Source organism: Zonotrichia albicollis, chromosome 33 (assembly GCF_047830755.1).
Source record: "Zonotrichia albicollis isolate bZonAlb1 chromosome 33, bZonAlb1.hap1, whole genome shotgun sequence".
Taxonomy (NCBI): Eukaryota; Metazoa; Chordata; class Aves; order Passeriformes; family Passerellidae; genus Zonotrichia; species Zonotrichia albicollis.
In genome coordinates this window covers 1670349-1685804 of record NC_133851.1, presented here as the reverse complement: position 1 = coordinate 1685804, position 15456 = coordinate 1670349, and the positions used below count along the sequence as shown (strand labels likewise).

General features: G+C 48.3%; 2 protein-coding genes across 3 annotated transcripts in view; one reads left to right on the top strand and one right to left on the bottom strand.

Moving 5' to 3' along the window:
- Positions 1 to 15456, bottom strand: part of NABP2 (nucleic acid binding protein 2) — a 99710-nt gene that overhangs the window by 15937 nt on the left and 68317 nt on the right. The gene's annotated exons all lie outside the window — the stretch shown is intronic.
- Positions 1 to 15456, top strand: part of RNF41 (ring finger protein 41) — a 34321-nt gene that overhangs the window by 3215 nt on the left and 15650 nt on the right. Inside the window, exons 2-3 of the mRNA XM_074530947.1 lie at positions 5509 to 5615; positions 14850 to 14962. Coding sequence (XP_074387048.1) covers positions 14873 to 14962 — 90 coding nt within the window. The 5' untranslated portion in view covers positions 5509 to 5615; positions 14850 to 14872. The remainder of the gene's footprint in view (positions 1 to 5508; positions 5616 to 14849; positions 14963 to 15456) is intronic.

Here is a 15456-nt window from a genome sequence, read left to right as displayed (position 1 = left end):
GGGGCAGAAATTCCCAAATTTCTGAGCGTGGATCCCACTGGAATTGGGGCTGAAATTCCCAAATTTCTGAGTGTGAATCCCACTGGAATTGGGGCAGAAATTCCCAAATTTCTGAGCTTTGATCCCACTGGAATTGGGGCTGAAATTCCCAAATTTCTGAGCTTTGATCCCACTGGAATTGGGGCTGAAATTCCCAAATTTCTGAGCCTGAATCCCACTGGAATTGGGGCTGAAATTCCCAAATTTCTGAGTGTGGATCCCACTGGAATTGGGGCTGAAATTCCCAAATTTCTGAGCGTGGATCCCACTGGAATTGGGGCTGAAATTCCCAAATTTCTGAGTGTGAATCCCACTGGAATTGGGGCTGAAATTCCCAAATTTCTGAGCGTGGATCCCACTGGAATTGGGGCTGAAATTCCCAAATTTCTGAGTGTGAATCCCACTGGAATTGGGGCTGAAATTCCCAAATTTCTGAGCTTTGATCCCACTGGAATTGGGGCTGAAATTCCCAAATTTGCGAACCTGAATCCCACTGGAATTGGGGCTGAAATTCCCAAATTTCTGAGTGTGGATCCCACTGGAATTGGGGCTGAAATTCCCAAATTTCTGAACCTGAATCCCACTGGAATTGGGGCTGAAATTCCCAAATTTCTGCGCTTTGATCCCACTGGAATTGGGGTTGAAATTCCCAAATTTCTGAGCTTTGGTCCCACTGGAATTGGGGCTGAAATTCCCAAATTTCTGAGCTTGAATCCCACTGGAATTGGGACTGAAATTCCCAAATTTCTGAGCCTGAATCCCACTGGAATTGGGGCTGAAATTCCCAAATTTCTGCGCTTTGATCCCACTGGAATTGGGGTTGAAATTCCCAAATTTCTGAGCTTTGATCCCACTGAAATTGGGGCTGAAATTCCCAAATTTCTGAGTGCAGATCCCACTGGAATTGGGGCTGAAATTCCCAAATTTCTGAGTGTGGATCCCACTGGAATTGGGGCTGAAATTCCCAAATTTCTGAGCTTTGATCCCACTGGAATTGGAGCTGAAATTCCCAAATTTCTGAGCGTGGATCCCACTGGAATTGGGGCTGAAATTCCCAAATTTCTGAACCTGAATCCCACTGGAATTGGGGCTGAAATTCCCAAATTTCTGAGCTTTGATCCCACTGGAATTGGGGCTGAAATTCCCAAATTTCTGAGCGTGGATCCCACTGGAAATGGGGCTGAAATTCCCAAATTTCTGAACCTGAATCCCACTGGAATTGGGGCTGAAATTCCCAAATTTCTGAGCCTGAATCCCACTGGAATTGGGGCTGAAATTCCCAAATTTCTGAGTGTGGATCCCACTGGAATTGGGGCTGAAATTCCCAAATTTCTGAGTGTGGATCCCACTGGAATTGGGGCTGAAATTCCCAAATTTCTGAACCTGAATCCCACTGGAATTGGGGCTGAAATTCCCAAATTTCTGAACCTGAATCCCACTGGAATTGGGGCCGAAATTCCCAAATTTCTGAACCTGAATCCCACTGGAATTGGGGCTGAAATTCCCAAATTTCTGAACCTGAATCCCACTGGAATTGGGGCCGAAATTCCCAAATTTCTGAACCTGAATCCCACTGGAATTGGGGCTGAAATTCCCAAATTTCTGAACCTGAATCCCACTGGAATTGAGGCTGAAATTCCCAAATTTCTGAGCGTGGATCCCACTGGAATTGGGGCTGAAATTCCCAAATTTCTGAGCCTGAATCCCACTGGGATTGGGGCTGAAATTCCCAAATTTCTGAACCTGAATCCCACTGGAATTGGGGCCGAAATTCCCAAATTTCTGAGCTTTGATCCCACTGGAATTGGAGCTGAAATTCCCAAATTTCTGAGCGTGGATCCCACTGGAATTGGGGCTGAAATTCCCAAATTTCTGAGCTTTGATCCCACTGGAATTGGAGCTGAAATTCCCAAATTTCTGAGCGTGGATCCCACTGGAATTGGGGCTGAAATTCCCAAATTTCTGAACCTGAATCCCACTGGAATTGGGGCTGAAATTCCCAAATTTCTGAGCGTGGATCCCACTGGAATTGGGGCTGAAATTCCCAAATTTCTGAACGCGAATCCCACTGGAATTGGGGCTGAAATTCCCAAATTTCTGAGCTTTGATCCCACTGGAATTGGGGCTGAAATTCCCAATTTTCTGAGCGTGGATCCCACTGGAATTGGGGCTGAAATTCCCAAATTTCTGAGCTTTGATCCCACTGGAATTGGGGCCAAAATTCCCAAATTTCTGAGTGTGAATCCCACTGGAATTGGGGCGGAAATTCCCAAATTTCTGAGTGTGAATCCCACTGGAATTGGGGCGGAAATTCCCAAATTTCTGAGCTTTGATCCCACTGGAATTGGGGCTGAAATTCCCAAATTTCTGAGCCTGAATCCCACTGGAATTGAGGCTGAAATTCCCAAATTTCTGAACCTGAATCCCACTGGAATTGAGGCTGAAATTCCCAAATTTTGAACCTGAATCCCACTGGAATTGGGGCTGAAATTCCCAAATTTCTGAGCCTGAATCCCACTGGAATTGGGGCTGAAATTCCCAAATTTCTGAGCCTGAATCCCACTGGAATTGGGGCTGAAATTCCCAAATTTCTGAGCTTTGATCCCACTGGAATTGGGGCTGAAATTCCCAAATTTCTGAGCCTGAATCCCACTGGAATTGGGGCTGAAATTCCCAAATTTCTGAGCTTTGATCCCACTGGAATTGGGGCTGAAATTCCCAAATTTCTGAGCCTGAATCCCACTGGAATTGGGGCTGAAATTCCCAAATTTCTGAACCTGAATCCCACTGGAATTGGGGCTGAAATTCCCAAATTTCTGAGCTTTGATCCCACTGGAATTGGGGCTGAAATTCCCAAATTTCTGAGCTTTGATCCCACTGGAATTGAGGCTGCAATTCCCAAATTTCTGAGCTTTGATCCCACTGGAATTGGGGCTGAAATTCCCAAATTTCTGAACCTGAATCCCACTGGAATTGGGGCTGAAATTCCCAAATTTCTGAGCTTTGATCCCACTGGAAATGGGGTTGAAATTCCCAAATTTCTGAGCTTTGATCCCACTGGAATTGGGGCTGAAATTCCCAAATTTCTGAACCTGAATCCCACTGGAATTGGGGCTGAAATTCCCAAATTTCTGAGCCTGAATCCCACTGGAATTGAGGCTGAAATTCCCAAATTTCTGAGCCTGAATCCCACTGGAATTGGGGCTGAAATTCCCAACTTTCTGAGCCTGAATCCCACTGGAATTGGGGCCGAAATTCCCAAATTTCTGAGCCTGAATCCCACTGGAATTGGGGCTGAAATTCCCAAATTTCTGAGTGTGGATCCCACTGGAATTGGGGCTGAAATTCCCAAATTTCTGAGCTTTGATCCCACTGGAATTGGGGCTGAAATTCCCAAATTTCTGCGCGTGGATGCCACTGGAATTGGGGCCGAAATTCCCAAATTTCTGAACCTGAATCCCACTGGAATTGGGGCCGAAATTCCCAAATTTCTGAGCGTGGATCCCACTGGAATTGGGGCTGAAATTCCCAAATTTCTGAGCCTGAATCCCACTGGAATTTGGGCTGAAATTCCCAAATTTCTGAGCGTGGATCCCACTGGAATTGGGGCTGAAATTCCCAAATTTCTGCACCTGAAACCCACTGGAATTGGGGCTGAAATTCCCAAATTTCTGAGTGTGGATCCCACTGGAATTGGGGCTGAAATTCCCAAATTTCTGAGCTTTGATCCCACTGGAATTGGGGCTGAAATTCCCAAATTTCTGAGCGTGGATCCCACTGGAATTGGGGCCGAAATTCCCAAATTTCTGAACCTGAATCCCACTGGAATTGGGGCCGAAATTCCCAAATTTCTGAGCGTGGATCCCACTGGAATTGGGGCTGAAATTCCCAAATTTCTGAGCCTGAATCCCACTGGAATTTGGGCTGAAATTCCCAGATTTCTGAAACTGAATCCCACTGGAATTGGGGCTGAAATTCCCAAATTTCTGAGCGTGGATCCCACTGGAATTGGGGCCGAAATTCCCAAATTTCTGAGCTTTGATCCCACTGGAATTGGGGCTGAAATTCCCAAATTTCTGAGCGTGGATCCCACTGGAATTGGGGCCGAAATTCCCAAATTTCTGAGTGTGAATCCCACTGGAATTGGGGCTGAAATTCCCAAATTTCTGAGCTTTGATCCCACTGGAATTGGGGCTGAAATTCCCAAATTTCTGAGTGTGAATCCCACTGGAATAGGGGCTGAAATTCCCAAATTTCTGAGTGTGGATCCCACTGGAATTGGGGCTGAAATTCCCAAATTTCTGAGCCTGAATCCCACTGGAATTGAGGCTGAAATTTCCAAATTTCTGAGCTTTGATCCCACTGGAATTGGGGCTGAAATTCCCAAATTTCTGAGCGTGGATCCCACTGGAATTGGGGCTGAAATTCCCAAATTTCTGAGCGTGGATCCCACTGGAATTGGGGCTGAAATTCCCAAATTTCTGAGCCTGAATCCACTGAAATTTGGGCTGAAATTCCCAAATTTCTGAACCTGAATCCCACTGGAATTGGGGCTGAAATCCCCAAATTTCTGAGTGTGGATCCCACTGGAATTGGAGCCGAAATTCCCAAATTTCTGAGCTTTGATCCCACTGGAATTGGGGCTGAAGTTCCCAAATTTCTGAACCTGAATCCCACTGGAATTGGGGCTGAAATTCCCAAATTTCTGAGGCTGAATCCCACTGGAATTGGGGCTGAAATTCCCAAATTTCTGAACCTGAATCCCTCTGGAATTGGGGCTGAAATTCCCAAATTTCTGAGTGTGGATCCCACTGGAATTGGGGCTGAAATTCCCAAATTTCTGAGTGTGGATCCCACTGGAATTGGGGCTGAAATTCCCAAATTTCTGAGCGTGGATCCCACTGGAATTGGGGCTGAAATTCCCAAATTTCTGAACCTGAATCCCACTGGAATTGGGGCTGAAATTCCCAAATTTCTGAGTGTGGATCCCACTGGAATTGGGGCTGAAATTCCCAAATTTCTGCACCTGAATCCCACTGGAATTGAGGCTGAAATTCCCAAATTTCTGAGTGTGGATCCCGCTGGAATTGGGGCTGAAATTCCCAAATTTCTGAGCGTGGATCCCACTGGAATTGGGGCTGAAATTCCCAAATTTCTGAGCTTTGATCCCACTGGAATTGGGGCTGAAATTCCCAAATTTCTGAACCTGAATCCCACTGGAATTGGGCTGAAATTCCCAAATTTCTGAGCTTTGATCCCACTGGAATTGGGGCTGAAATTCCCAAATTTCTGAACCTGAATCCCACTGGAATTGGGGCTGAAATTCCCAAATTTCTGAGCCTGATTTGGGGCTGAAATTCCCAAAATTCCCATAAAATCACCACAGAGGGATTGAATTTCTCCTCATGGTTGGGAATTCCGTGTGGAATTTGATTTTTCCTGATTTTTTTTCTCTTTTTTTGGGATCAGATCCGCGCCCTGCTGCAGAGGAGAGGGAAAAATGGGAGAATTTGGGGAGGAATTCCCTGCTCAGAGTGAGGCCCCAAGTCCTGCCAGGAGGAATTCTGCCACGGGAGGTAAAATTCCATTTTCTTGGGAATTCCTTCAATTCCCTCCCTTTTCCATGAGAATTCCTTCAATTTCTTCGATCTTTCTTTTCCTTGAAATTTCCTTTCCTTTCCTTGAAATTTCCTTTCCTTTCCTTTCCTTGAAATTTCCTTTCCTTGAAATTTCCTTTCCTTTTTCCTTTTTTTGAAATTCTTCCAATCTCTCTTTTTTTTCCCTTTTTTTTTCCTTTTATCCTTTTTTCATTTCCAATCTTTTCCTCTTTTCCTTTTTTAGGAATTCCTCCAATCTTTCCTTTTTCCCATAGGAATTCCTTCAATCCTTCCTTTTTTTCCTTTTCCCTTTCTTCCAATCCTTCCTTTTTTATTTGTCCTTTCCTTTTTTGAGGATTCCTCCAATTTTTCATGTTTTTTCCCATGGGAATTCCTCTAATCCTTCATTTTTTCTTTTTTAATTTTTCTTTTTTCCTTTTTCTTTTTCCTTTTCCTTTTTAGGAATTCCTCCAATCCCTCCTCTTTTCCTTTTTCCAATATTTTCCTTTTTCAGGAATTCCTTCAACCCTTCCTTTTTTTCCTTTTTCCTTTTCCCTTTTTCATTTCCAATCCTTTCCTTTTCCCATGGGAATTCCTCCAATCCTTCCTTTTTTCTGTTTTAATTTTTCTTTTTTCCTTTTTCTTTTTCCTTTTCCCTTTTTTAGGAATTCCTCCAATCCCTCTTTTTTTCTATGAGAAGTTCTCCAATCCTTCCCTTTTTCCTTTTCTTTCCTTTTTTTTAGGAATTCCTCCAATCCTCCCTTTTTTCCTTTACATTTTTCCTTCCCTTTCCTTTTTTGGGAATTCTTCCAATCCTTCCTTTTTTTTCCCCATAGGAATTCTTTCAATCCCTCCTTTCTTTTCTCATTCTGGGAAGATCCCAGAGGAATTTTGGGAAGATCCCAGAGGAGTTTTGGGAAGATTTCAGAGACATTTTGGGATGAGCCTGGTGAGATTCCCAAAAGGAATTTTTGGGCTTTTGGGAAGATCCCAGAGGAGTTTTGGGATGAACCTTGGGAGATCCCAGAGGAATTTTGGGAAGATCCCAGAGGAGTTTTGGGAAGATTTCAGAGACATTTTGGGATGAGTTTGCTGAGATCCCAAAAGGAATTTTGGGAAGATCCCAGAGGAGTTTTGGGATGAACCTCAGTAGATCCCAGAAGAATTTTGGGGAAAATTTCAGAGACATTTTGGGATGAACCTGGTGAGATTCCCAAAAGGAATTTTGGGAAGATCCCAGAGGAATTTTGGGATGAGCCTGGGGGAGATCCCAGAAGAATTTTGGGAAGATCCCAGAGTAGTTTTGGGAAAATTTCAGAGACATTTTGGGATGAGTTTGGTGAGATCCCAAAAGGAATTTTTGGACTTTTGGGAAGATCCCAGAGGAATTTTGGGAAGATCCCAGAGGAGTTTTGGGAAGATCCCAGAGGAATTTTGGGATGAACCTGGGGGAGATCCCAGAGGAGTTTTAGGAAAATTTCAGAGACATTTTGGGATGAGCCTGGTGAGATTCCCAAAAGGAATTTTGGGCTTTTGGGAAAATCCCAGAGGAATTTTGGGAAGATCCCAGAGGAGTTTTGGGATGAACCTCGGGAGATCCCAGAGTAGTTTTGGGAAAATTTCTGAGACATTTTGGGATGAGTTTGGTGAGATCCCAAAAGGAATTTTTGGAGTTTTGGGGAGATCCCAGAGGAGTTTTGGGATGAGCCTGGAGAGATTCCAGAGGAATTTTGGGAAGATCCCAGAGGAATTTTGGGATGAACTTGGGGAGATCCCAGAGTAATTTTGGGGAAAATTTCAGAGACATTTTGGGATGAGTTTGGTGAGATTCCCAAAAGGAATTTTGGGAAGATCCCAGAGGAGTTTTGGGATGAACCTGGGGGAGATCCCAAAGCTTTGGGAAAATCCCAGAAGAATTTTGGGAAGATCCCAGGGTAGTTTTGGGAAAATTTCAGAGACATTTTGGGATGAGTTTGGTGAGATTCCCAAAAGGAATTTTTGGGCTTTTGGGAAAATCCCAGAGGAATTTTGGGAAGATCCCAGAGGAATTTTGGGATGAACCTGGGGAGATCCCAGAGGACTTTTGGGAAAATTTCAGAGACATTTTGGGATGAGATTCCCAAAAGGAATTTTGGGCTTTTGGGAAGATCCCAGAGGAGTTTTGGGCTGCTCCTGGATTTTTGGGCTCCCCTGAGCTCCAGGGAATTTTCCAGAAGAGCCCTGATCCCCTGGGCTGGGATTTGGGGCCGTTCCAGGATTTGGGAACAGCCCTGACCCCCCAGTCCTTATCAAACCCTGCTCCTTATCAATCTCTGTTCCTTATCAAAGCCTGCTCCTTATCAAACCCCGGGGCTGTGGAGTTTTCCCAGGGATTTTTTTTTTGGGATTAAAGGAAGGATCTGGAGCTGCTCAGGGGACAGGGAGGGGACAAAGTCCCTGCCTGGGCCATGGTGGGGACGCGGGGTCACATCTGGGCAGGGGCTGGGCACATCTGGATGGGTTTGGGAGGCCACATCTGGACAGGGTTTGGGTGCAGGAGCTGGGCACATCTGGCCGGGGTCAAGCTGCGGGAGCCTGGCACATCTGGATGGGTTTGGGAGGCCACATCTGGACAGGGTTTGGGTGCAGGAGCTGGGCACATCTGGATGCGTTTGGGAGGCCACATCTGGACAGGGTTTGGGTGTAGGAGCTCAGCACATCTGGATGTGTTTGGGAGGCCACATCTGGACAGGGTTTGGGTGCAGGAGCTGGGCACATCTGGATGTGTTTGGGAGGCCACATCTGGACAGGAGGACAGGGTTTGGGTGCAGGAGCTCAGCACATCTGGCTGGGGTCAAGCTGCAGGAGCTCAGCACATCTGGATGGGTTTGGGAGGCCACATCTGGACAGGAGGACAGGGTTTGGGTGCAGGAGCTCAGCACATCTGGATGCATTTGGGAGGCCACATCTGGACAGGAGGCCACATCTGGACAGGGTTTGGGTGCAGGAGCTCGGCACATCTGGATGTGTTTCGGAGGCCACATCTGGACAAGAGGCCACACAGAGGCAGGGTTTAGATGCAGGAGCTCGGCGCATCTGGACGCGTTTGGGAGGCCACATCTGGACAGGAGGACAGGGTTTGGGTGCAGGCGCTCAGCACATCTGGCTGGGGTCAAGCTGCAGGAGCTGGGCACATCTGGATGCATTTGGGAGGCCACATCTGGACAGGGTTTGGGTGTAGGAGCTCAGCACATCTGGATGTGTTTGGGAGGCCACATCTGGACAGGGTTTGGGTGCAGGAGCTGGGCACATCTGGATGTGTTTGGGAGGCCACATCTGGACAGGAGGACAGGGTTTGGGTGCAGGAGCTCAGCACATCTGGCTGGGGTCAAGCTGCAGGAGCTCAGCACATCTGGATGGGTTTGGGAGGCCACATCTGGACAGGAGGACAGGGTTTGGGTGCAGGAGCTCAGCACATCTGGATGCATTTGGGAGGCCACATCTGGACAGGAGGCCACATCTGGACAGGGTTTGGGTGCAGGAGCTCGGCACATCTGGATGTGTTTCGGAGGCCACATCTGGACAAGAGGCCACACAGAGGCAGGGTTTAGATGCAGGAGCTCGGCGCATCTGGACGCGTTTGGGAGGCCACATCTGGACAGGAGGACAGGGTTTGGGTGCAGGCGCTCAGCACATCTGGCTGGGGTCAAGCTGCAGGAGCTGGGCACATCTGGATGCATTTGGGAGGCCACATCTGGACAGGGTTTGGGTGCAGGAGCTCAGCACATCTGGCTGGGGTCAAGCTGCAGGAGCTGGGCACATCTGGACGTGTTTCGGAGGCCACATCTGGACAGGAGGACGGGGTTTGGGTGCAGGAGCTCAGCACATGTGGATGCGTTTGGGAGGCCACATCTGGACAGGGTTTGGGTGCAGGAGCTCAGCACATCTGGACGTGTTTCGGAGGCCACATCTGGACAAGAGGCCACACAAAGGCAGGGTTTGGGTGCAGGAGCTGGGCACATCTGGCTGGGGTCAAGCTGCAGGGGGAGCCTGGCACATCTGGATGTGTTTGGGAGACCACATCTGGCTGGGGGACAACAGCAGGGCCAGGCCTGACCTGCTCCCCTTGGGGTGGGCACAGCTGGAATTCCTGATGTGGGCACAGCTGGAATTTTTTGTCCTTCACAGCTGCAATTCCTGATGTGGACACAGCTGGAATTTTTTGCCCTTCACAGCTGGAATTTCTGACATGGGCACAGCTGGAATTCCTGACGTGGGCACAGCTGGAATTCCCAGTTCCCCTCACAGCTGGAATTTTTGTTCCTCACAGCTGGAATTCCTGCCCAGCACAGCTGAAATTCCTGACGTGGGCACAGCTGGAATTTTTTGTCCTTCACAGCTGGAGTTCCTGATGTGGGCACAGCTGGAATTCCTGCCCAGCACAGCTGGAATTTTTGCCCTTCACATCTGGAATTCCCGATGTGGACACAGCTGGAATTTTTGCCCGGCACAGCTGAAATTCCCAGTTCCCCTCACAGCTGGAATTCCTGGGGTGGGCACAGCTGGAATTCCTGCCCAGCACAGCTGGAATTCCCAGTTCCCCTCACAGCTGGAATTCCTGACGTGGGCACAGCTGGAATTTCTGACATGGGCACATCTGGAATTCCCGTGTCCCCTCACAACTCCCGGTCCCCATCCCGGTGTCCTCCCCCCATTTCTGCCCCTCCCGTTGGGGTTTGGGGTGGGGACTCCTTATCGGGGCCGTTGTCACCGCCTTTGTCACCGCTCTGTCACCGCCTTTGTCACCGCCTTTGTCACCTTTGTCACCTTTGTCACTGCTCTGTCACCGCCTTTGATGTCGGGGAGGGGCCCAGGGAGCAGCAACGGCCGGGGCAGAGCTCAAGGCCGGGGCTGGGGAGGGAATTTATTGGGAATTCTGAGCTGGAGAGGGAATTTATTGGGAATTCCAGAATGGAGAGGGAATTTATTGGGAATTCTGAGCTGGGGAGTGAATTTATTGGGAATTGCAGGATGGAGAGGGAATTTATTGGGAATTCCAGGCTGGAGAGGGAATTTATTGGGAATTCCAGGATGAAGAGGGAATTTATTGGGAATTCTGAGCTGGGAAGGGGCTGGAGAGGGAATTTATTGGGAATTCTGAGCTGGGAATTCCAGGCTGGAGAGAGAATTTATTGGGAATTCTGAGCTGGAGAGGGAATTTATTGGGAATTCCAGGCTGGGAAGGGGCTGAGAAGGGAATTTATTGGGAATTCTGAGCTGGGAATGAGGCTGGGGAGGGAATTTATTGGAATTCCAGGCTGGGGAGGGAATTTATTGGGAATTCCAGGCTGGAGAGGGAATTTATTGGGAATTCTGAGCTGGGGAGGGAATTTATTGGGAATTCCAGGATGGGGAGGGAATTTATTGGGAATTCCAGGCTGGAGAGGGAATTTTTTGGGAATTCCAGGCTGGGGAGGGAATTTATTGGGAATTCTGAGCTGGAGAGGGAATTTATTGGGAATTCCAGGAGAATTTATTGGGAATTCCAGGCTGGAGAGGGAATTTATTGGGAATTCTGAGCTGGAGAGGGAATTTATTGGGAATTCTGAGATGGAGAGGGAATTTATTGGGAATTCTGAGCTGGAGAGGGAATTTATTGGGAATTCCAGGATGGGGAGGGAATTTATTGGGAATTCCAGGCTGGAGAGGAAATTTATTGGGAATTCCAGGCTGGAGAGGAAATTTATTGGAATTCCAGGAGAATTTATTGGGAATTCTGAGCTGGGGAGGGAATTTATTGGGAATTCTGAGCTGGAGAAGGAATTTATTGGGAATTCCAGGCTGGAGAGGGAATTTATTGGGAATTCCAGGCTGGAGAGGGAATTTATTGGGAATTCCAGGCTGGAGAGGGAATTTATTGGGAATTCCGAGCTGGGAATGAGGCTGGGGAGGAAAATTATTGGAATTCCAGGCTGGGGAGGGAATTTATTGGGAATTCTGAGCTGGAGAGGGAATTTATTGGGAATTCCAGGCAGGAGAGGGAATTTATTGGGAATTCCAAGCTGGGAAGAGGCTGGGGAGGGAATTTATTGGGAATTCCAGGCTGGGGAGGGAATTTATTGGGAATTCTGAGCTGGAGAGGGAATTTATTGGAATTCCAGGCTGGGGAGTGAATTTATTGGAATTCCAGGAGAATTTATTGGGAATTCCAGGCTGGGAACGTTTCCATTCCCAACACCAGACGGTGCTGAGCTCTGCAAATCAAATAAACCACCCCCAAAAAACCCCAAATCAAACCCACAAATAGGAAATTCAGGGTTAGGATTAAGGTTGGGATTTGGGGTTGCCAGGATTGGGATTTAAAAACCCTTCCCAACCCTTTCCCTGTAGGACTTTGGATTTTTAACCCTGTTAGATCCCAATCCCAGGGGCTGGAATGGACCCAAAAAGCTCCAAAGAACCCAAATTTCTCCCCTCCAAGGAACCCAAATTCTTTCCCTCCAAGGAACCCAAATCCCTGACCCAAAGGAGTTCAGGAAGAAATGAGTTTGACTCCAAACCCCTTTCCCTGCAGGACCTTGGCCTTCAAATCCCAATCCCAAGGGCTGGAATGGCTCTGGGAAGACCCCAAAAAAGCTCCAAGGAACCCAAAGGAACTCAAGAAAAACCAGATTTTACTCAAAAATCCTTCCCGGCTCTTTTCCTGTAGGATCTTTGCCTTCAAACCCTGTTAGATCCCAATGCCAGGGGCTGGAATGGCTCTGGGAACACCCAAAAAAGCTCCAAGGAACCCAAAGGAACTCAAGAAAAACCAGATTTTACTCAAAAATCCTTCCTGACTCTTTTCCTGTAGGACTTTGGCCTTCAAACCCTGGTAGATCCCAATCCCAGGGGCTGGAATGATTCTGGGAAAACCCAAAAAACCTCCAAATAACCCAAATTCCTTCCCTCCAAGGAACCCAAATCCCTGACCCAAAGGAACTCAAGAAGAAACGAGTTTGACTCCAAACCCCTTTCCCTGCAGGACCTTGGCCTTCAAATCCCAATCCCAGGGGCTGGAATGGCTCTGGGAACACCCAAAAAAGCTCCAAAGAACCCAAATTCCTTCCTTCCAAGGAACCCAAATCCCTGACCCAAAGGAACTCAAGAAAAACCAGATTTTACTCAAAAATCCTTCCCAACCCTTTCCCTGTAGGACTTTGGATTTTTAACCCTTTTAGATCCCAATCCCAAGGGCTGGAATGGACCCAAAAAAGCTCCAAGGAACCCAAATTCCTCCCCATCCCTGACCCAAAGGAGCTCCAGAAGAAATGGGTTTGACTCCAAACCCCTTTCCCTGCAGGACCTTGGCCTTCAAATCCCAATCCCAAGGGCTGGAATGGCTCTGGGAAAACCCAAAAAAGCTCCAAGGAACCCAAAGGAACTCAAGAAAAACCAGATTTTACTCAAAAATCCTTCCTGACTATTTCCTGTAGGATCTTTGCCTTCAAACCCTTTTAGATCCCAATCCCAGGGGCTGGAATGGACCCAAAAAAGCTCCAAATAACCCAAATTTCTCCCTTCCAAGGAACCCAAATTCCTCCCCTCCAAAGAACCCAAATCCCTGACCCAAAGGAGTTCCAGAAGAAATGAGTTTGACTCGGGAACCCTTTCCCTGCAGGACCTTGGCCTTCAAATCCCAAATCCAGGGGCTGGAATGGCTCTGGGAACACCCAAAAAAGCTCCAAGGAACCCAAAGGAACTCAAGAAAAACCAGATTTTACTCAAAAATCCTTCCCGACTCTTTTCCTGTAGGACTTTGGCCTTCAAACCCTTTTAGATCCCAATCCCAGGGGCTGGAATGGACCCAAAAAAGCTCCAAAGAACCCAAATCCCTGACCCAAAGGAGCTCCAGAAGAAATGGGTTTGACTCCAAACCCCTTTCCCTGCAGGACCTTGGCCTTCAAATCCCAATCCCAAGGGCTGGAATGGTTCCAGCACCCGAGGAACCCAAATTTCTCCCCATCCCTGACCCAGGTGACCCCAAGAAGGTTCAGGTTTGACTGAAACCCCGAGGATTTGCCCCATTTTCCCTGCAGGTAGCTCGGTTCCAGGGAGAAAATCCTTGGAAATCCCAATCCCAGGGGCTGGAATGGCTCTGGGAAGACCCAAAAAAGCTCCAAGGAACCCAAAGGAACTCAAGAAAAAACCAGATTTTACTCAAAAATTCTTCCCGACTCTTTTCCTGTAGGATCTTTGGTCTTCAAACCCTGGTAGATCCCAATCCCAGGGACTGGAATGGACCCAAAAAAGCTCCAAATAACCCAAATTCCTCCCCTCCAAGGAACCCAAATCCTTGACCCAAAGGAACTCAAGAAAAACCAGATTTTACTCAAAAATCCTTCCTGACTATTTTCCTGTAGGATCTTTGCCTTCAAACCCTTTTAGATCCCAATCCCAGGGGCTGGAATGGACCCAAAAAACCTCCAAATAACCTCCAAATAACCCAAATTCCTTACTTCCAAGGAACTGAAATTCCTCCCCTCCAAGGAACCCAAATCCCTGACCCAAAGCAGCTCCAGAAGAAACGAGTTTGACTCCAAACCCCTTTCCCTGCAGGACCTTGGACTTCAAATCCCAATCCCAAGGGCTGGAATGGCTCTGGGAAAACCCAAAAAAGCTCCAAGGAACCCAAAGGAACTCAAGAAAAAACCAGATTTTACTCAAAAATCCTTCCCAACCCTTTCCCTGTAGGACTTTGGCCTTCAAACCCTGTTAGATCCCAATCCCAGGGGCTGGAATGATTCTGGGAAAACCCAAAAACCCCGAGGAACCCAAATTCCTCCCCATTCCTGACCCAAAGGAACTCAAGAAAAACCAGATTTTACTCAAAAATCCTTCCCAACCCTTTCCCTGTAGGACTTTGGCCTTCAAACCCTGGTAGATCCCAATCCCAGGGGCTGGAATGGCTCTGGGAAGACCCAAAAACCCCGAGGAACCCAAATTCCTCCCCATCCCTGACCCAAAGGAACTCAAGAAAAAACAGATTTTACTCAAAAATCCTTCCCAACCCTTTCCCTGTAGGATCTTTGCCTTCAAACCCTGTTAGATCCCAATCCCAGGGGCTGGAATGATTCTGGGAAAACCCAAAAAAACTCCAAGGAACCCAAATTCCTCCCCATCCCTGACCCAGGTGACCCCAAGAAGGTTCAGGATTGACTCAAACCCCGGGGTTTTGCCCCGTTTTGCCCGCAGGGTTCTGGCGCCGGTGACGAGCGATGGGGTATGATGTGGCTCGGTTCCAGGGGGACGTGGACGAGGACCTGATCTGCCCCATCTGCAGCGGGGTCCTGGAGGAGCCGGTGCAGGTAGGGCACACCTGGGCAGGTAGGGCACACCTGGGCATGGTGGGACACACCTGGGCATGGTAGGACACACCTGGGGATGGTGGGGGCAGGTAGGACACACCTGGGAATGGTGGGACACACCTGGGCATGGTAGGGCACACCTGGGCATGGTGGGGGCAGGTAGGGCACACCTGGGCATGGTAGGATACACCTGGAGATGGTGGGACACACCTGGAGATGGTGGGTGCAGGTAGGACACACCTGGGCATGGTAGAACACACCTGGGCATGGTAGGACACACCTGGGCAGGTGGGACACACCTGGAGATGGGGTGGGGGCAGGTAGGGCACACCTGGGCATGGTGGGGGCAGGTAGGACACACCTGGGATGGGGTGGGACACACCTGGAGATGGGGTGGGAGCAGGTAGGACACACCTGGGCATGGTGGGTGCAGGTAGGACACACCTGGGCACGGTAGGACACACCTGGGCATGGGGTGGGTGCAGGTAGGACAC